Source organism: Sinocyclocheilus grahami, unplaced genomic scaffold (genome assembly GCF_001515645.1).
Source record: "Sinocyclocheilus grahami isolate Dianchi unplaced genomic scaffold, SAMN03320097.WGS_v1.1 scaffold279.1, whole genome shotgun sequence".
Lineage (NCBI taxonomy): Eukaryota > Metazoa > Chordata > Actinopteri > Cypriniformes > Cyprinidae > Sinocyclocheilus > Sinocyclocheilus grahami.
In genome coordinates, this window is record NW_015505458.1 from 1638058 (window position 1) to 1660957 (window position 22900).

General features: G+C 39.2%; 1 protein-coding gene across 7 annotated transcripts in view; it reads left to right on the forward strand.

Moving 5' to 3' along the window:
- tenm2a (teneurin transmembrane protein 2a) overlaps positions 1 to 22900 on the forward strand; it is a 309718-nt gene that overhangs the window by 269526 nt on the left and 17292 nt on the right. For 6 of the 7 annotated variants that reach the window (XM_016291960.1, XM_016291965.1, XM_016291966.1 and 3 more), the window contains 8 exons: positions 3086 to 3291; positions 3557 to 3752; positions 4966 to 5067; positions 7391 to 7585; positions 9801 to 10001; positions 10120 to 10305; positions 12123 to 12146; positions 21982 to 22128. In XM_016291960.1, the coding sequence (XP_016147446.1) occupies positions 3086 to 3291; positions 3557 to 3752; positions 4966 to 5067; positions 7391 to 7585; positions 9801 to 10001; positions 10120 to 10305; positions 12123 to 12146; positions 21982 to 22128 (1257 nt within the window). The remainder of the gene's footprint in view (positions 1 to 3085; positions 3292 to 3556; positions 3753 to 4965; positions 5068 to 7390; positions 7586 to 9800; positions 10002 to 10119; positions 10306 to 12122; positions 12147 to 21981; positions 22129 to 22900) is intronic. The other variant, XM_016291962.1, reaches the window with a different exon arrangement.

Sequence of the window (22900 nt, forward strand, 5' to 3'; positions counted from 1 at the left end):
TTCCTGTAATGGCAAAGCTGAATTTTCAGCAGCCTTTACTCTAGTCTTTAGTGTCACATGATCCTTCAGAAATTATTCTAATTTGCAGATTTGCTACTCAAGAAACATTTATTATTATTATTATTATTATTATTATTATACATTTCTTTCTATAAACACATTAATGATTGCTTTTTCTTCTGTATTTTGTTTAATTTTCACTACTGTTCAAAATTATTTTTTGGAAATCTCTCTTATGCTCACTAAGGATGTTTATTTGATCAAAAATACAGTAAAATACTATTGAAATAGTATAACATATTAAAATAACTTTTTTTTATTTTGATATATTTTTTAAATGCAATTTATGTTATTTTCCTGTAATGGCAAAGCTGAATTTTCAGCAGCCTTTACTCTAGTCTTTAGTGTCACATGATCCTTCAGAAATTATTCTAATTTGCAGATTTGCTACTCAAGAAACATTTATTATTATTATTATTATTATTATTATTATCATTGTTGAAAATAGTTGTGCTGCCTAATGTTTTGTAGAAACCACAATACAGTTTCAGGATTATTTGATAAATAGAAAGTTCAAAAGAACATCATTTATTTGAAATAGTAACTTATTTAATATTATAAATGTCTTTACTGTCACCTTGTTTGATCAATTGTCATAAATAAAAGGAGTATTGAATTCATTATAATTATTTAAATAACAAAAAAATACTGATGTGTTATACAAAAGCACAATATAGATTGTATTATTATCATAATTTTTTGTGCAATTCTTAATTTTGCTGCTTAAACATCAAAATTTGCTAAATAAAATTTGATTATAAATATATCTCATTGAATACTGGAAATATAGCTAAATACTTAATGAATAAATAAATTATAAATGCTGAATAAATTTAAATGTTCACTAATTTGGGGATGCTGTGCATATTTATATATGGCACTGTGGAGTGTTTCAAATAAGTCACTTATGGTATTCAGTTCCTTTAAGTAATTTTTACTTAATATTTAAGTAATAATTGTTAACTTAGAAGGTAGCTGTCTGTGTAGTCAGCAAGGTGGTTCACTATGTTTTGGAACAGAGCTATTGTGTTTCGTTGTGAAATAAAACTGGACTATTGCTTCAGCCATGGCCGCAGACTGATTGTTCCTTCCCTAAGGAAATTCTCGTCCGGCCTCCCTCACTCTCAACGGTTTTTCTTTAGATCTATTTCTCCTCCGTCCATGCTGTTCTGTATTAATGAGAGAGGCTATTTCATCTCCTGTTGCCGCTGCTCCGTCCTGATTGTGTTTTCATTGTTCTTTATTTCCTCACCATTTTTCACAGGTTTTCTCTGTCAGGGCTGCAGTCTCCAGTGTAGATCTGACCTGATTACAGGGGAGCTGTTTTCGTGTGTGTGTGAGAACATCACAACCGTAGGGACAGAGGGAATCTGTTGCACGCAACCTCCATTTATACTCGGCCATTGCCGCTAGCTACGAGCAAGAGATAGAGAGAATAAAAGATAGAGAGAGAAAGACAGAGAGGGAGAGCAACCATGGATTTTCCATTAAATGAAAAGTGGATAACAGCTTGTGTGATTATGTTGGTAAACAGGATGGTGGTGTTGACATGGCGTATGAGCCAAAGCCTGAGGGTGGAGAATACACGAACTCTCACTACAGAAGAGATCTCTCCATCAGCCTGAGAGTCCACAAACAGCAGAGTCAGAAAAAAGAGGAGTAGAGGATAAGTGAAAAATCAACAGGTTCCAATTTCACTTTTAGAAATAGGTTCCTCGCAACACCCTAAACAAACAAAGAGCCTATAAGGACCCACTAACATTATATAATATATATATATATATACACACGCACTACTGTTAAAATGCCTGGGGTCAGGAAGAAGCAAACACACATTAAGTTGATCAAACATGACAGTATAGACATTTATATGTTATGTTATATATCAATTTTAAATAAATGCTGTTATTTTGAACTTCCTGTTCAACAAATAATTCTGGGAAAAAAGTATCAATGTTTCCACAAAAATATGAATCAGCACAACTGTTTTCGACATTGATAATGATAATAAGAAATGTTAACTGAGCAGCATATCAGCATATTAGAGTGATTTACGAAGGATCATGTGACACCGGAGCTTTGCATCCCAGGAATAAATTACATTATTTTGAGTTAATATTTTGCAATATTGTTGATTTTACTGTATTTTTGATCAAATGTGACCCTGTCTGTGAAATCCAGGCTAAAGTCTCAAAATATAATTATGAGATAACGAGCATCAAAGTTTGATTTCAACCTCTAATTTCACTATGATTTCAATCTTTGACATGGCCTTACTCAGTCAATATTAAAGATATAAAGGTTATATTTTCACAGAATGTTCTACATCTTTATGAAGTATGATTTTATGTAGAAAACAGTATATCGCAAAGAATGGCTTTAGCTGGGTTTTCACAGGCAGGGTCACAAATAAATCCAGCAATAAGAGACTTGTGTCAAAAACACCAAACCCCATTTCTTTCATTGAATAAACTATTTCACTCTGAAATGCATCACATCATGAAAGTAAAATGCTTTATGAACACTGTTTGATGTCGACATTAAGAGTGTAGATCTGAAAACCGAATCTCTTGTCAGAATCATAGATCACACTTTAAGACTTATATCATGTGACAATTCCAATGAAGCTCAGCTTCATAGAAGCAACCATTGACTTTTCATCTTAATAAGTTATTCCTCAGTTCTTCCGCGAGCTGCGTTTGAAAAACCAGGCTCAGATATTCAACAAAGAAGCCGCTATTCCCTGCCTCTCTCTGGCTCTCTGCTGTTTATCGTGATACACTCTCGGCTTTCTTTGCTCTGGGTGGGTACAGTGAGGTTATGGGCAAAAAGACTTCAGGAAGTAGCATTTATGTTTTTGAGTTTCCATCAGATAAGTGTCTCCCAGAGAGAAAACACATTTGTGCCATTTCCTTTTGTTTTCTGTTTTCGAAGCGGCTACCTCTGAATCTATTAACAAGGGACAGTTGCAACACAGCCGAGGTGAGAGATTGATTTTTGTTTTATGCCTTCCTCTCTGTCTCAGGGCCATGGGCCGCTCGCAACAGCAGCGTAGATACGGGCAGCCTGGAGGTGGGCAGGCGCGTGACCCAGGAGGTGCCTCCCGGGGTGTTCTGGAGATCCCTGATGCACCTCAGCCAGCCTCAGTTCCTCAAGTTCAACATCTCCTTGGGCAAGGATGCACTGTTCGGGGTTTACATTCGCAAAGGGCTGCCGCCGTCCCATGCACAGGTGTGCACACCCTTTCTATTTTCAGAGAGGCCACTCTGTGAAGTCCTTTCAGGGAAAAAACCCTCTTTCATCCCAACAGCGGATCAATCAGTCATTGCAAACACATTTTAGAAGTCACCAGGTGTTAGATAAAATCATTCCAATAGCTCAACTTCAAAGTATCTCACTGTTTGATATGTATGAATGCTGTCAAACCACTTAAAAACATAAAGAAAAAGAAAAACATCCACTCGTTTCCCTTGTTTCTGCGTTTCTCCCTCTGCAGTACGACTATATGGAGCGTTTGGATGGAAAGGAGAAATGGAGCGTAGTGGAGTCGCCCCGTGAGAGACGCAGTATTCAGACGGTGGTTCTGAACGAGGCCGTGTTTGTACAGTATCTGGACCCTGGCACATGGCACCTGGCTTTCTACAACGACGGCAAGGAGAAGGAATCTGTCTCATTTAGCACAGCTGTTCTGGGTCAGTTCTACTGTACATTTACTTCAAACACTCACTATATCACTCAACAGTGACATTTTTTATTTGAGATGAGAAGATACAATACATTTGCTGTGATAAGCAAGCATAACCATTTTTTTAAAGATAAAAAGTGTTTTAAAACAAAATATAATGGAAAAAATATATATTGTATGATCAACATTGTAATAATAATAATAATAAATTAATCTGCACCAAATCAGCATATTAGAATGATTTCTGAAGGATCATGTGACACTGACTGGAGTAATGGCTGATGGAAATTCAGCTCATCACAGGAATATATTACATAAAAAAATATGAATATAGAAGAATAATTTTGTATTGTAATAAGATTTCAAAATATTAATGTTTTACTGTAGTTTAAATCAAATAAATGCAGGATTGGTAAGCATAATTATACCAAATAGAGTAGTATATGTTTAGAAAAATTAAGCATAAAATAAATACTTATTGATAAAAGAATATGAAAAGTAATTATAAAAATCAAGAGCAAAGAGAACAAACCCTTAAAAAAGCCTAGAGAAACCCTTTTAATCAACCACTATTCAAAATATGCTTGTGTTTTTATGAGGAATATGTCCTTGCATTGTGACATTGAATGGCACATGCTTTTTTTCAAACGATTTACACAGAAACTTGTATTTCATAAATGAGGTCTAATGAAAGACCAGATAATTTTGAAACATTAAAATTACGGACAATTGGATTTATGGATTTTAGTCTCTGTAGAATTACAGATAAATGCTTCCATGCCGTCTAGTAAAAAGGAAATAATTAAATAATGTCAAGCTATTAATGTTATACCATTTCATATATATTATTATTATTCACTTGAAATGAGATAAGCACCTCGTGACTCTATTCTATGAATATTCACATGCATGAATTCTACGAATAAGTGGTGTCTCACCAATTAACCTTGCGCTAATCTACTGTGATATGGCCTACTTTCATTGCCGTGATATTACTCATGGCTAATGAAATGGTGTGTGACGCTGTTTGAATGGGCTGTATCAATAATGACCAGAGACCGCCACTCAGAAATAGAGCAAAAGAGGGACAGAAAACTCAGCTGAGAGAGGAAGGATGCGGTGGAGGACAGGACAAGATGAGAGCTGGATGTGGTGGTTACAGCTGTCATTGCCATCAAAGTGGCCTTTTTTTTTTTAGAAAGGTTTCATTCTTTTTACAGACTCTGTGCAAGAGTGTCCCCGCAACTGTCATGGTAACGGAGAGTGTGTGTCAGGAGTATGTCACTGTTTCCCCGGGTTCCATGGTATGGACTGCTCGAAAGGTAAGAGACACTCCAATTACACCCTGAACTCTGTCATACAGCAAGAGAAAGAGCTTGAGGGGAAAAAAACATTGACAGAGAGAGAGAAGTGAGAAAATGTTTTACTTCCCTGTCACTCATACTAGCGAAATAGAGAATGATCCATTGATGTCATATTTAAAATGATAGTTCACCCAAAAATGATCATTTTGTCATCTTTTATTCACCCCGTGTCGTTCCAAACCTGTGTGACGATCCACTTTGGAAAGCTGCTGTTTTGAGTCATATGGACAAATGTTATGGTGCTTTTTTTTTGTCATTTTGGAGCTTGACAGCTCAGACCTCGAAAAGACTGACTAAGATCAACTTCGAAAACTCACCATTATTCCACAACAGAAAGTCATACACATTTACAATAATAAATGAGTAAAAATGACATTATTTTCATTTTGGGGTAAACTGTGCTTGGAAACCATGGATAAGCATTAGCATCAGAGACATTGAGTTATAGTGCTTATGCTGGAGATTGAAGTTCTCTGTCCAGTCTCATCTCCATGAATCTTATTGTCAGCATTTCTTGTCACCTCTGTACTTCTTCTGTCAATAAAATGCCAAAAAACGGCAAATAATGCAAAACAGCATGCAGACTAGGGTCCAGACAGACATAAAGAAAAGAAAAGCATGCAAAAACACATGCAAGGGGGAACAGCAGTGAATTGTTGCCAGTATGGCACCAGCAGTGGGATTCACACATCAAAGATGTGTGTTAATCTCAGCGGTCCCTATGGCTCTACACACTCAACAGCCTTGGGTTTAGCCCAAGAGTCCAGGCACCCTCTAGATGAGTGTGTATGTGTGTGTGTTTCTGACCTAGCTATAAATTTTGGGACCAATTGGATTATATAATTCCCAACTTAATTTATGGACCATCATACGAAGGAAAAATGATTCATAAATAGACAAAATCTTTATTCAGCTCTGGAACTGCCAAAAGTTTAAGAGGTAAGAGATACCTCTGTAGTAATTATAATTAGCTGAGAACGACAGTTGTCAATGGGAAGTCCCCTTTTAGATAGCTGGGTAAATTTGTGTGTGTGTCCTCAATTGCCCCCAAAAATTCATTTGCACAGCTTGACTGAAAATACATTCACTGCATTTGCATACTTTCCTGTTAAGAAGGTGCTTTAGTTCTATGACTCAGTGAAACTGAGATCTATATGTTAGTAGAGGTCTCTCTCTCTCTTTCTCTTTCTCTCTCTCCCTCTCTCCCTTTCCCAGGCATAAGGATGATGAATGGTGGTTCATACCGCCCAATATCTCCCATTGTTCACCTGGGAAGCTCGTGATTAATAGTTTTGTTACCGCAATGTTAAATTACATTTTCTTTCATTACAGTTTTTTCCAACCTTTCACAGCTGTCCACTTCCTCCACTACTGCTGACCCTGTGTGTGTGTATTAATATCTTTACAATGCATGGCGCCTTGAGACTCTCATTGCAGAAATCACCCCAGGAAGTCTTTTTAGACTGCTAGTTACTAGACATCTTTCATCAGGGCTTAGAGAGAGTGCTACTGGGTAATGTAGTTTAAAAGTCAAGACTCCGGTTCAGATGCAGGCGCAGTCTGTTCTGATCAGGTTCGAATATGTGCCATGCTATTGCCATGTTTTAGCACATGTACCATGGTGTTACCATGTTTTTAGACAAGCACCTTGATATTATTATGTTTTTGGACATACACCATGATAATATGATGTTTTAGGTAATGTACAGTATCATAATGTTTTATATTCTTAGGACATTTATCATGGTATTACCGTATTTTTTGGACATGCACCATGATATTAATATTTTACTTTTTTTTTTTTTTTCTAATTTGTTAGTTATTAGGTTAAAAACATCTGCTAAATTAATAAATCTTATCATCGTAATTTCAGTTTGCAGTCAAACTAAAGTCTCAATAAGAGAATGTTCCTCCAAACTGATTGTTGTTGAACGTGTTTGGTGCCTAAAGCTTAAGGTTCAGTTCATTATTTTATATCATATGTCCTCAGTGTGAGACTTTTCTGAGCCCAGTGTTGTCAGATGTGTGCTCGGCCCTTCTTTCCTAGTATCAGACCATTCAGAGACACATCCATGACCACAACTTCCAGCCTGTTTCTCAATCTCTTCATAAACTTACACATATTCTTTGTAAACATACTGAAAATCTCTCTCCCTATGCTGTCTTATTTGTCTCTTATGCTATTCAAGGGTCTTTAGAGGTAAAGCATTGCAAAAGAAATGAATAAGGAAATGTCAGACTCATAAAATTGTGCATTGTTCTCTTTCTGTTTCTTCTCAAGCGGCGTGCCCGGTCCTCTGCAGTGGAAACGGTCAGTATGACAAGGGATCGTGTATCTGCTATAGCGGATGGAAGGGTCCGGAATGCGATGTTCCCATAAGTCAGTGCATCGACCCCCAGTGTGGCAGTCATGGCACGTGCACAGAGGGCACATGTGTTTGTTCTCTAGGCTACAAAGGAGAGAACTGCGCTGAGGGTAAGTGTATGTGCATGTGTGTAATAGTGTATCTTTGTGTAGATGTAGTTTCTTTGTCAATGGCTTAATAATATCCTCCGTGGCTGTAATAGCTGCGTTCTGTGCATGTGGCTACTTGAAAAGGGAAACACACATTTTCACATATTCAAACAAGTCATTTTTGGCTGTTTTCCCAGATTCACTGGTAGGTCTTAATGGGCTCCCGCAAAAACACCTCTCAGAGATGAGTAAAGGCTAGAAAATATATTGATCTGGGTGGTGAGAACAATAGTTTCAGTCTTGATTCATTTTTTGTGTTCTGTAGAGTTCGGTGGCTCTTGGGTAAGACAGTGACTGGCAATAAGAGAGAAGAAAACTAGAAGAGTCCCAGGAGTCTAAAAATGGAAAGGGAAGAGAAAGAAAAAGGTAGAGACAGAAGAAAAAAGACGAGGTATAAGAGGACAAAAGGAGAGGCTGAGATGAAAACCGCTAACAAACATAGAAATAGGTTGATGGAAAACAGAGTTTCAGAAAGTCTTTGCTGCTCATTACAGAGAGACAGTGATGGCAGCTAAACAAACAAACAAACAGAACAACAAAAGCCTTACATATTAATGCTTTCTAATTCTCATTCTCTACATCTCTAATTCATTATCAACAGTCTGGCATCAAGTACCATATTAAAGTGTTTAGAGGGGGAATTAATTGAATTGTTTACCTAAAAATGAAAATTCGATCATTGTTTACACATTCTCGTTCCAAATCTGTTTTTTTTTCTTTTTTGTTTGTTTGTTCATATATATATATATATATATATATATATATATATATATATAAGAATATATTTAGGTGAATGTTCATGCTGTTCTTTTCAATAAAATGAAAGCATATTGCGAACATAATATGTTTAAGATGTGTAAGTTAAGGTTTGCCTACATTTTGTGGTGCAAATGTACCCACAATGATGATAAACTTACCCAGGAGGAAATTCAACATATTAATCATGTTTGTGTCAGGGTTACGTTTAAGGGATAGAAAATATCATTAACTTAGTAGGAAAAAATAAACAATAGGAAAGTTCCCAACATGGCAGAAAAGAAAATGTATGTGTGTAAAATAGGAGAGATTGTTTTAGTGGGTCATGAGGAACTGAGGTGTTGCAGATCACAAGGTCAGCACTTTGCTCCTTTCATTTTTTTCCTGCCGTTCTAAGATTTTTCAAATCAGATATTCATCACAGCAGAGTCACTCAAACAATTTACCTGAAGTGCCGGTGACACAGAAATCGATATCTGTGATGTGCAGTTTCTGCAGCATAAACATTTGGCATGAATGGCTTTATGTGCGTGAGGAGAAAGGAGCAGCACTTCTGTCAGCCGAGGGGGGCTGAGACAGGGGTGTCACGCAGGGCACCTCAGGGCCGGGTAATTTGTCAAATAGCTTTCTCGTACTTTTCATGGCCAGATCTCTTCTTTCGCTCAGCAGTCGATATCAATTTTTGAGGCACCCCGGATGGAACATGTGAGAGACAGGGTCAAAGTCAAAAAGAGAGAGGAAGGGAGAGTAAGAAAGACAGACGGAGATGCTGAGAAAGTGAGGGTTTGAGAGGTGAGTGTGAAAGGCTCTAGACAGGAAACTGCCATTCTCACACTTAAGGTGTGGGATATTGATTTTTCATGCTTAGATGAAAGATGTAGTATGTGCTTGTGCATGCCTTCGTCAAAATCCCAGAAAGCCTAGGTATATGTGAATATGCATCCTTTTTTTTCTTTGAATATTTTTGGTATCAGTATATTGGTATAGTAATTTGGTCTGATAGATCAAATATGTAAATAAATGGGAAAATAGGACATCGATTATTAAAGTTGTAGTTTTGTCACTTTTACTTAACAGCTACTAGTGTACACCTAAAATTTTAAATGTATAGTCTTTCCTTTTCCTATGACTCATCTTGCACTTACTAATTTCATCCAATCAAATACTATCAAGAATGAACAATAACACTTTTGACTAGAAACAACAAGTAGCAAATTCATGATCATTGCTGTGACATAAACTAAAGGCTTGGCCTTTAAAAAACAGGGACAAGCCCTTCAATACATCCCTCCCTAGCTTCCTTTTTAATAAAAATTATGTCAACACAGGAAAGAAAACTGAGTTTATAAAGCAATATCATAGGGTCTTTTTATTTCTGACAGATGAAGCCTCATTCATGACTCTCACCTTTTGTTCGCAGTTGACTGCCTGGATCCGACCTGCTCAAATAATGGCATCTGTGTGAACGGAGAGTGCCACTGTAAACCAGGCTGGGGTGGACCAAGCTGTGAGCTGCCCAGAGCACAATGCCCAGATCAGTGCCACGGTCATGGTGCTTTTATTCCAGACACAGGCGTCTGTAGCTGTGACCCCAATTGGATGGGCCCTGATTGTTCTGTTGGTCAGTCTGCATGTTTGTTTGGATCTCAGTAATAAAAATGTTTCATTTCTTTATACCTGATTTCTAATGTATGATATGTAAATCGTGGTTTTACTGCTCTGTCCTTTCCTCCACACAGAGGTTTGCTCAGTCGACTGCGGGACACACGGTGTATGCATGGGGGGCTCGTGCCGCTGTGAGGAGGGCTGGACGGGTGCGGCGTGTGACCAGCGTGTGTGTAACCCACTCTGCGTGAAGCACGGCACCTGTAAGGATGGGAAGTGCGAGTGTGAACAGGGCTGGAATGGAGAACACTGCACCATCGGTAGGCATACGCCCAGCCCTGACCCAGGAACTGATCTTTTCCTGCTCCCTATACTGACTATTACAACAGATGTCAAAGCACTGTCTCTGCTCTGCCTCTACTGCTCTCTTGAGCATTATATAGAATCCCTCCTCTTTTCTGTGCTTGAAGCTTAATGTGAGAGGGACCTGTTTTTGGATCATCCTTGTTGGTCCCAGGGCAGCAATATTATCAACCATTCAGATTTTATGGAAAGGGTTAGAGCTGGGGTTAGGGTCTAAAACAGTGCTCTCTTATTTTTGGCCTAAATTATGGTTTGGGCCAGGGGTGTCCATACTCGCACCTGGAGGGCCACTATCCTGCAGAGTTCGGCTCCAACTCACGTGCCTGGAAGTTTGTAGTATGCCTACTAGGACCTTGATTAACTGGTTCAGGTGTGTTTTATTGGGGTTGGAGCTAAACTCTAGAGGACAGTGGCCATCCTGAAGCAGGATTGGACACCCCTGGTTTGGGCAAGGGTTTCTTAAGGACCAGCAAAGGATGTTGATCCAGGAATATGACCTACTTGCATGCAGCTCAGGGATTTAGGAGAACTCCAGGGAAAGTTTATTCTAGTGATTTTTCTCTTGACTGATCCATCAGGATGGGATATGTAGTACATGACTCTAAAACCATTAATATTAAGGCCATGCTCCAAAAGCTGCCCAAAACTCCTGTGGTCCATATTTTGGTCATATAAATCCAGAGGGATTGCAGTCTGCTGTAGAGTCCACAAAAGTGTGCATCGATGCATACTGTAGCGGCAACAAAGGAGACTCTTATGAGCACCCATCTAAATGATGAATATTAAAAAATGGGATACCCTATAGCCACCTTCCAGCACGCCTGAACCAGCTAATCAGTCTCCTCGGGGTCACTAGAAACATCCAAGCAGATGTGTTGGAGCTAAACTATGGTGGAAAATGACCCTTTAGGAGCAGGATTGAACACCCCTTCCCTACATTCTTGTGAAAACGACAGAAACATTCAAGTCACAGCCATTGCATGACTGCAAGTACAAATCAAGTGCATCATTTGACCCAAATCTCTGAAAGAGAAGTTTAAAGCATTTGAAGGTAGAGAATAGCAAACTAAAAGCTTGACTTTAAATCAGTTTGGAAGCATTTGCCCATAAGCTTATACAAGTTGTAAATAGGGCATAAGACAGACCAAGGTGAAATCAGTAGCTACGGGGTCAGTAGGTATATGAGAGATGAATGCTGAGGTGCAAGATTGTGTGGTGGGGGGGTTATTGAGGAGAATTAGACTGTTCCTCTGTCTGGTGTTGGACTGAGAACAGACTTAGTCGTGTTTGATCACGTCTCACACAGCGGAGGCAGATGTGTGGGCTGATGGGTAATGAACAGTCCTTGCGGAGTAGCAGCAACTGATGAAAGGTAGAGGTGTCTTCACCTTGATAAGTCACTCCTGTTTTTGTCTTGACTTCCTTCTCTCAAAAATAGACTCAAAAGCCAGAGTTTTCCTTTCTCTCATCATCTGTGGATATGTATGTGCATGTTTGTCTGTCATTCCAAAGATGACACGAGCGACAAAGACTGAAAGTGCTTTGCCTTTAATCCTTCTCCCCATTGTACGCCACAACAGGAAGTCTGTCTGATTATTGTCACCAAACTCTTTCTGTAGGCTAAATAAGCCTTGTAAATGGCTTCCATCTTCAGTTTCCATTTTTATTTCTCAGAATTATTCTGTTTCTAACTGATTCAAATGCAACACATGTATTCATTTGTCTTCTTGTTATGACACATTTTTGTTTCTTCTCAATGTCCTCTCTGATGCAGACTTTTGGGATGGAAGTATTGAAGGTATTGTACCTCGTCGTACTGTGACTAGTGCTAGCTGCACTTTAGTCTGGTCGTGAGCAACCCCCCGCCTCTGATAGCTTGGCTGCATAACGACTGTGTGCTTCTGTTCGTAGAGTAGCCGTTGTGGAGTAGAATGTCGTGTCGAGTAGGTTCATAGTGCTAGTCTGTGTTCTTCAGCGTGTGTGTTTATATTCTTGTTGTCAGATGATAATAGTATAGCTGTAATCATCTGTTTTGCACCTTGTTGCTTTTTAAATGTCCCTCTCCTACAGCATTAACCAAGCTACAAAAGTGTCCAATCTGCCTGAGCCACTTAGAACAATGACTTTTCAATCCTTCAGAATATGGGGTAATACTATGCATTAGAGTGGCCATGTTACACATATAATTTAATAGATAGTAAGCAGACATCCTAAATGTCTACCACAAGTTATTACAAAGACAGTCTCAATGGAGTAACCTGAAGATAAATGTCTTGCTCAAGTTGTTGATTGAGTCAAAGTGTGATTCATAACATATAATAATAAATCTCAATGCCAATGCAACCGGTTCCACTCTGCCCATTCCAAGCAGGGCTCAAACCAGCAGCAGCCAGCATTGGGAGGCAGGCATGCTAACAGGGACGCTGAAGACTGAAGTCTTTAGTGTCCATTGCTAGTGCCTCTGGAGGGCAAGAGGAGTGAGATTTACCTGCACAACCTCCCCCTAGATGGCCCAAATTATCATGGTACATCTCAGTGTGTCTACTGTACTTAGGGCTTTATTAATCCTTGGCAAAGTCTTGGCTCATGAATGTTAACTTGGTGATTGGATGGTTATCTTGCAATGTCAGTATGACATGAAGATTCATGAGTCAAGTAATTGCCATGTTGTCAAAACCAGCCAGTCTTTCAGGTCTGTCAGTTAAGGTGGAGCAACAGTTTGAAAAGAATCTTGCAAAACTAGTTAGATATTGTAATGTGTTTCTAACAAGCTAATTGAAAAATCGCATTTGGTTTAATGACATTTCAAGTTAACTCTATCACTTCTTTAAAGGGATAGTTCACCCTAAAATGAAAATGATTTCATTATTTACTCATCCACATGTTGTTCCAAATCTGTAAGACCTTTGTTCATCTTCGGAACACAAATTAAGATTTTTTTTGATGAAATCCAAGAGCTGACCCTGCATAGACAGCAACGCAACTACCTCGTTCAAGGCCCAGAAAGGTAGTAAGGACATCATTAAAATAGTCCATGTGACATCAGTGGTTCAACCTTCATTTTATGAAGCTATGAAAATATTTTTAACAATTCCTCTTATCCTTGTCAGTCTCCGACTCTTGTGAATGGTACTACTCACGTGAATGCGCGTGATGCTGCTGCTGACGCAGGAGCCGGCGTTCTGATGTAGAACATGCATGCACTGCGGCTTGTTTACAAGCAGAGGAATGCACACGCATGTGTCATGGTACTGTCATGAATGGTGGCGGAGACTGACCTGAAGAGAAGAAATTGTTAAATAAAGTTATTTTTGTTTTAGTTGCACACAAAAAGTATTCTTGTAGATTCATAAAATTAAGGTTGAACCACTGATGTCACATGGACTGTTTGTATTTACTACCTTTCTGGGCCTTGAACATGGTAGTTCCGTTGCTGTCTATGCAGGGTCAGAAAGCTCATGGATTTCATCAAAAACAGAATATGGGGTAATACTATGCACTAGAGTGGCCATGTTACACATATAATTTAATAGATAGTAAGCAGACATCCTAAATGTCTACCACAAGTTATTACAAAGACAGTCTCAATGGAAGATAAATGTCTTGCTCAAGTTGTTGATTGAGTCAAAGTGTGATTCATAACATATAATAATAAATCTCAATGCCAATGCAACCGGTTCCACTCTGCCCATTCCAAGCAGGGCTCAAACCAGCAGCAGCCAGCATTGGGAGGCAGGCATGCTAACAGGGACGCTGAAGACTGAAGTCTTTAGTGTCCATTGCTGGGTAATACTATGCATTAGAGTGGCCATGTTACACATATAATTTAATAGATAGTAAGCAGACATCCTAAATGTCTACCACAAGTTATTACAAAGACAGTCTCAATGGAGTAACCTGAAGATAAATGTCTTGCTCAAGTTGTTGATTGAGTCAAAGTGTGATTCATAACATATAATAATAAATCTCAATGCCAATGCAACCGGTTCCACTCTGCCCATTCCAAGCAGGGCTCAAACCAGCAGCAGCCAGCATTGGGAGGCAGGCATGCTAACAGGGACGCTGAAGACTGAAGTCTTTAGTGTCCATTGCTAGTGCCTCTGGAGGGCAAGAGGAGTGAGATTTACCTGCACAACCTCCCCCTAGATGGCCCAAATTATCATGGTACATCTCAGTGTGTCTACTGTACTTAGGGCTTTATGAATCCTTGGCAAAGTCTTGGCTCATGAAAGTTAACTTGGTGATTGGATGGTTATCTTGCAATGTCAGTATGACATGAAGATTCATGAGTCAAGTAATTGCCATGTTGTTAAAACCAGCCAGTCTTTCAGGTCTGTCAGTTAAGGTGGAGCAACAGTTTGAAAAGAATCTTGCAAAACTAGTTAGATATTGTAATGTGTTTCTAACAAGCTAATTGAAAAATCGCATTTGGTTTAATGACATTTCATAATCCTTGGCAAAGTCTTGGCTCATGAATGTTAACTTGGTGATTGGATGGTTATCTTGCAATGTCAGTATGACATGAAGATTCATGAGTCAAGTAATTGCCATGTTGTCAAAACCAGCCAGTCTTTCAGGTCTGTCAGTTAAGGTGGAGCAACAGTTTGAAAAGAATCTTGCAAAACTAGTTAGATATTGTAATGTGTTTCTAACAAGCTAATTGAAAAATCGCATTTGGTTTAATGACATTTCAAGTTAACTCTATCACTTCTTTAAAGGGATAGTTCACCCTAAAATGAAAATGATTTCATTATTTACTCATCCACATGTTGTTCCAAACCTGTAAGACCTTTGTTCATCTTCGGAACACAAATTAAGATTTTTTTTGATGAAATCCAAGCGCTGACCCTGCATAGACAGCAACGCAACTACCTCGTTCAAGGCCCAGAAAGGTAGTAAGGACATCATTAAAATAGTCCATGTGACATCAGTGGTTCAACCTTCATTTTATGAAGCTATGAAAATATTTTTAACAATTCCTCTTATCCTTGTCAGTCTCCGACTCTTGTGAATGGTACTACTCACGTGAATGCGCGTGATGCTGCTGCTGACGCAGGAGCCGGCGTTCTGATGTAGAACATGCATGCACTGCGGCTTGTTTACAAGCAGAGGAATGCACACGCATGTGTCATGGTACTGTCATGAATGGTGGCGGAGACTGACCTGAAGAGAAGAAATTGTTAAATAAAGTTATTTTTGTTTTAGTTGCACACAAAAAGTATTCTTGTAGATTCATAAAATTAAGGTTGAACCACTGATGTCACATGGACTGTTTGTATTTACTACCTTTCTGGGCCTTGAACATGGTAGTTCCGTTGCTGTCTATGCAGGGTCAGAAAGCTCATGGATTTCATCAAAAATATCTTAATTTGTGTTCCAAAGATGAACGAAGGTCTTACAGGTTTGGAACAGCATAAAAGTGATTAATAACAGAATTTTACCCTTTAAGTATAAAGCTTTGTTACCACCGCAGTAATGCAAGAACTTTAAATATGCACAACAGCACCACGCTTTTGCAATGCATTGACTAAGCAAATACATTTGCATACTTGACTGTTTGTTTATAAGTCTTCCATTAACCTAAAATTAGGTCTTTCTTTTTATAGGTAGGATTTATTTCTGCATCTTTGAAGGAATTATGCCATAGAATGGCACCATATACTTATTAAAGGACCAGTCTCTCTGGAGCAACATGAGTTTAAGCCTTGCTCAAGAGCACAATAGTGAAGGCTTCTTGAGGTGGTTGGAACCGATGAACTTCAAGTTAATAGACTTGAGCTGGAACCACTACAGTACACCACCCCCATTCCCTCCAACTTTTATAGGAGCAGAGTTAAAGGCTGGGTCAACTACATGACTCTAAGCATAATGGGAATGCTAGCATTTAAGTAGACTGCAGTTTCAGCTAGAGGCAGAGCAGCACTCACCAGGACACACCAGCTCCTAGCAGTCTGTTTGAGTCTTGCTTTTTGTTTGCACAGAACAGAGACGCAGGAGGCAAGTCGTCCTATACTTCCATCAAGTTTCAGAAAAAAAAGAGCTAAATTACAGAGGACACTACAGAGTGGAGACAAAGATCACATAGAATTTGCTATACCTGAGAGATATAGATTACTACTGCGAGTAAAGGGATCGGAAGGGAGTGGATCCTAAGATAAATGTGAAATTTCATGAGCCATTGATGCAGAGTGGGTCAAGAGCAGTGAGCAAAATTTTTACTGCGCATATTTCGGCACACGGTGCAGAACCACAGAAGGCATGGTAATGACTTTGTGTCAGCGCCTGCATGAGTTCTAACTCATAGGATGAATACTAATGGAGGGGCAGGAGTGTGTGTGCTTTCCTGAGAAGGGGAGTGCGGTGTGTTTGCAGGGAGAGCAGGATAATGAGGAGTTTAACTGCAGGGCCCACAATGATCACGTGAATGCTCATGCATCAGTGGACGGAAGCAAGTCTGGCACAAGAGCTAGCGACAATTGTTACTTGATTTAAATTTGTATCTCTAATTGGCCGAAATTACTGCAGGTGAATAGCCGTTGGAGGCATGGATTTTGTATGCTAGGGTATACTGAGTGGATGTGAGTTGCACTTGATTGGCTAATGATTGGAACGACACCCACCATACAAGACAAACCCATCCTAGCTTTAACTGCACATCTGAATGTCCTTTTAGGGAGTGGCAGTTCTTAAAGTTGCAGTGCACATATCTGCACCATTCAAGCCAAACAGAAATTGCAGAAAATTATTTTTTTGACTGTTTCCAAACAGGTTTCCCAAACACACTAGGCTTCTGAGAGAACTCACACCCACCATACAAGACAAACCCATCCTAGCTTTAACTGCACATCTGAATGTCCTTTTAGGGAGTGGCAGTTCTTAAAGTTGCAGTGCACATATCTGCACCATTCAAACCAAACAGAAATTGCAGAAAATTATTTTTTTGACTGTTTCCAAACAGGTTTCCCAAACACACTAGGCTTCTGAGAGAACTTGTTCAATGCGCACAGGACATTATCCAGTCTCTGCTATAGTTCAGAAAACATTTGAGTGAAAATTTTCAGCTTTCACTATTCCCATGCTGAAGTTTAGGATGTTATTTGACTTTGTAGTAGTACATGGAACTCTATAGGCAGAAAACCCAGACAGAAGGTGTTTTATGCAGTAGGTGCTCACTCCCTGTGGGACTTTATCTGTCTCTTCCTAAGGCGAATTTGGAGGATTTATGAAACTAACCTTTATTTTATGACCTTTAAAGGCGAGAGGGCTGCAGGCCAGTGGATGGGATAGTTAGGTGGAGGACTGGATTTCTCTTCCACACGTTCTTTCTCACCTGTAATATCCCATCCTAGATATTTCATCCTTTCTTTCTTTCTTTCTTTGCCTGCAATTCCTGCAGTCCTGCAACCCTGCTGTTCTTTTCTTTTGCTGTTTTTCCCCTTTCCACCAAACCATCTGTCTCTTTCTATTCATCTCTCCATCCATCAACCGCTGGCTGTTGCTATGCAGCGTGCTTCTTTCCCCATCTCACCTTTGCATACCTCTCTCATACCGTGTGCGCTGACCCATAACTCAAGGCAATCTCAGCTCCTTTTTAAGTAGATTACAATAGAGTCAACCCGCATTACTTTAGTCAGGTGGCTTAATAGTTTGTGAAATCCCACTTTATTCTAGTTAGTGTTCTGAGAATCGACTGGCCTTTGGCATGAAAGAGGGGCCCTGCTCAGTGCTGCCCAATGAGGAAGATCAATGGTCAGCATAGATTTTGCTTTCCTGGTGTTTCATAAGTATTTGTCTGCTTAAAATGGCAGCTCCATTTAAAAGGCAATCATTGCTAAGTGACTTCCCTCTCAGCTCAATATTGCGTGACAATCGATGCATAGCAGGCTGTTTATGTGGCATCTCAAGGAACCCAGACATTGAAAATTACATTAATTAAAGCAACATTTGATTTGAGTCACAATGGCTGAATGCGTCCCAGTGTGTGCTGGGTTTTCACACTCCTCTGCTCGAGGCTATTTCATTTCACTCATCACAAATCATCTGAAGTGTCAGCTGCCAATAATACTATATAGCCTTGCGATGAAGGAAACCAGCTCCTTCCAAAAGGCTGTGTTTCCAGGGTAACCATAAGCGGAGGCTGTGACACACTAACAGAAGTGTTTACTGTTAGAGATTGAACTCCGGGGCACCAGCAATGGTTTCTGATGACACAGTGTGAGGTCGCAGCGTCGTTTTCGTTTTACAGCGAGGTAAGAGACGATGCCCACGGCAGTGCTGAGATTTTTAGACCGCATGTTTTATTTACCCGAAACTCCTGATGACTCGGAAATGTCAGGTCACATCTCTAGGGTGCTTAATTATGGACTGGTGTGGCTAAAGGAGAATAGTGCTTATCCTTTTCATTTCTCTTCTCAGTCTCTGCCTCTCCCAGAGAGAGCTTCCTTAAAACATTCACTTCAATCCATGTTCTTCTCAAAACTGTTGTGACAAGATTGATTTCTGCCTTTTGTATTTTAGGAAGACTGTTTATCCCGTAACTGCATACATTAAACACCCACACACATGCCACACTTCACTCCAAAAACTTGATATATTTATCAAAGCACTTTTTCTCTTTCTTGAAAACATCTTTAAAGGTGACATATCGTGAAAATCTGACTTTTTCTGTGTTTAAGCACTAGAATCGCGTCCCCGGTGCATCTACCAACCCAGAAAACGTGAAAAAGATCAACCCAGTAAATTTTTTTTTGGAAAGCCTTTCCTCTGCAAGCTTGTGAAAAAATTAGCCACTCAGATTTTGCTTCCCCCGTGACGTTGAAAGGGGATCATCTTATAATATTACCTTAATTTGCAAGTTTCCACCCATGGCGCTGCCATTGTGTTTTCACAAGTGACAACGGTGTACCAGTTCTAACACCATGGCGAAAGTTCAAGCAAAGCATGCTAACCGTTCTGTCTTCAGCTGCACAGAAGAACACAGAACATTATTTAAACTCCCAGCTTCAGAGGAGACAAGAGAGAAGTGGATTTATTGATTTATTTACTGTATATTACACTGCAGCCACACAGATCTAATATAAACGTCATTTTTTCCCCCAGCTGTTTATCTTCACAGACATAACTGACTGTTTTTGTAACTTGTGTGTTTTTAACATAAACTTGTGTGTATTTGACAGTTTAAGCGCAATAAGACATGGAAGCACTTAGTTTAGTACTCACATGTTGTGTGACAGCCGCTTTCTGTGTGCGTACTTCGGATGTGTACGCTCAGAAAACAGCGTGTTTCTGCTTCCACACCATGTTCAAAATGATATAATAAATTATCTGTGGGTTATTTTGAGCTGAGACATCACAGACACATTCTGGGGACACCTGAGACTCATATTACATATTGTAAAAAGGGACATAATAGGTCTCCTTTAAAATAAGTATACTTCTTCACCTTCATATTCTCCCACACTATGTTCTTATTCAAAAGTCTTTGGTTCTCTCCAGGGGCGCCGCTAGCAATTTTGGGCCCTATGAAAGAATATGAGGTTGGGTCCCCTACCGCACCAATATGGCAAGGTTTTTAAAAAAAAATGTTTGATTCAGTCAGTGTGGAAGAACTTGACTGGTCTGCATAAAGCCAAGTCCTAATCCCAGCTGAACACCTCTGGTGTGACTTTAAATTCAGACCTTGAGCCAAAAACTCATCACCAAACACCAGTGACTTGTACATACATATGGACAAAAGTATTAGGACACCCCCTTCTTTAGAACAGAAAAAGGCACTTCCAAAACTGTGGCAACAAAGATAGAAACATAATGCATGTATTTAAAAATTGTATTTCCATCTTTGTTGCCACAGTTTTGGAAGTGTCTAAAATGACTGTACCCATATGTACAAGTCATTGGTGTTTGGTGATGAGTTTTTGGCTGAAGGTCTGCATTTAAAGTCACACCAGAGGTGTTCAGCTGGGAGTTGGACTTTGCTTTCTGCAGACCAGTCAAGTTCTTCCACACTGACTGAATCAATCTTTTTTTTTAACCTTGTCTTATCCACAGAGGCATTGTCTTGTTAGAATGAAAAGGGGCCTGTTCAAACTATTGAATTCCCTAGAATATCCTTATTTGCTTAAACATTAGGATTTGTACTCATGGAAATTACTAAAGTAGTCAAACCTGTTCATTAGAAGGGGGTGTCCCAATACTTTTGGCAATATAGTGTACAAGCCAACCTAGCTATTCAAAATCTTTGTCTGCAATTTAATAATATTGACCTACTGTATTAGCCTACTTTTGCAATTGCTTTTGACCATTAGGTATCAGTAACATAATTCATTCAGAGACTGTTCTATTGACATAGACTTTCTGTACCACACTATTCTGCTGATATGGAATGAGTTTGACTACTTAATCAGTTATATTAATAGAAATGCTTCACTGGGGCAAACAAAAAAATCCTAAAATAATGAATCGGATACCCCATAGCAGCATTTCCAGCATTATCCAACATTTCTCAATCATGATCTTACTAAATGTGACTATTAGCCTAACAGCTGTATTCCTTGTTTGCTAGCTACCTATGCACATAGAGCATACAATGTTAAAAATGTTCTACATTATGAACCTTAACCCAAAAACCTTTAGCTTCATGCACTGTAGATAATTGTGACCCTGCCTGTGGAAACCCAGCTAAGGTATTTTTTTAACAGTGGATGAGTAATTCACTCATAATAAAAGCCTCCTTTGAGATCGCTTTGACTGACATGTTTATTGTGTATTATTTCCAACGTGTTTATTGCTAAGTTTAGCAAAATAGAAGTGCAGCCGTAATTCGCATGCAGTGTATCCGGTTGCCATGACAACAACCTCACGCGCTTCCTGCTGCTGCTCTATGTAATCAGAGTGTGAATTTGTAGATTTTCAATAGCAAAACTAAAATGTGTTTAAAAATGCGACTGACCAAATCGCCCGGCTCAGTTTCAAATATCCCCTCCTAAATGGATGAGTTTTGATAAATTAATTTGCTACCAACAGCGGCTATCAATAGAGTCTACCGAAGATAATTTAATTGCTCCCAGAGTTTGAACTGATTTGAGGTGTGAATAGATGGGCATTGAGCATATTGGAGGCAGATATGGTTATGTGTGAGCACTGATTCATGTCTGCCTGTAGTGTCACAGCCAAAAGTTTGAAAACCTAGACACATATTAAGGATGATTCTAATTTGCATTTCGTGTTCATTTGTGGCATTCCATTTTGATTGTCTGAATAATGTCTGCAGCAATATGCTTTTGTGTTCTGTTTTAGAGCTATTTGTATAAAATTGCATTAAACCGATGCAAACACATTTTTTTTATCTTCTAATTTTAAGAATAAATTAAAAAGTTAGGCACATAAGTAGCTAAAAATGTATTGTCTAAAAATGTACATATATACCTACATAACCTGAAAGCGACACCAAAAGCTAAATACTTTTTTTTAACCATTCAATTCCATTTAGTTCAGTTGAACTTTGAACTCTAAACTATTTCTAGCTTGTTTTCAAACTTTTGGTCACAATTATTGATATATCAGTGCTCTGATGACTGGCTTGATGGATTTCAGCCTCTCTAAACCCATCTTCCTTCTCTTTCTGTCTGTTGCAGATGGCTGTCCAAACCGATGTAATGGAAATGGACAGTGTCTGCAAGGTCAAAACAGCTGGCACTGCGAATGCAAGACTGGATGGAGAGGCACCGGCTGCAATGTTGCCATGGAGACTTCATGTGCAGACAACAAAGACAATGAAGGAGGTGAGAGATCTTTCGGAAACTCTGTGGGAACTTTGTGACAAAGATTGTATGTGATTGGAACAGCCACATGTGCACAGGAACAGCTGCTGTGTGTAATTTCTGTAATTTCAGGAAAAGCTGCTGTGTGTAATTTCTATGAGTATTTTTATGTACTTCCAAACGGAATTATGTAAAAAATAATGACCATTAGAATCCACAGATATTTTCCCGGTTTGCCATTGTCCCTACAAACTGGTAGTCAAAATCTAACCACACACCATTAAAGGGATAGTTCACCTAAAAATGAAAAGTTGATGTTTATCTGCTTACCCCCAGGGCATTCAAGATGTAGGTGACTTTGTTTCTTCAGTAGAACACAAACGAAGATTTTTTAGTCAAACCGTTGCAGTATGTCAGTCTTATAATGCAAGTGGATAGAAATCACGGCTTTGAGAGTCAAAAAACATACACAAACAAAACCAAGTTAAACCCTGCGGCTCGTGACGATACATTGATGTGTAAAGACACAAAACGATCGGTCTGTGCAAGAAACTGAACAGTATTTATATCGTTTTTTACATCTGATTTTCACTGCAATGTCCGAACTGTCCAGAGCTCATCCTGAGCGTCGTCTTCTTGCTTTACCGCGGATCGCAGACTTATAAGTGCATTACCGCCACCTATCTCTCAAGTGGACCATTGACACTCCTAATTGAGATTCTAGATAGAGTGTCAATGGTCTATTTGAGAGATAGGTGGCGGTAATGCACTTATAAGTCTGCGATCCGCGGTA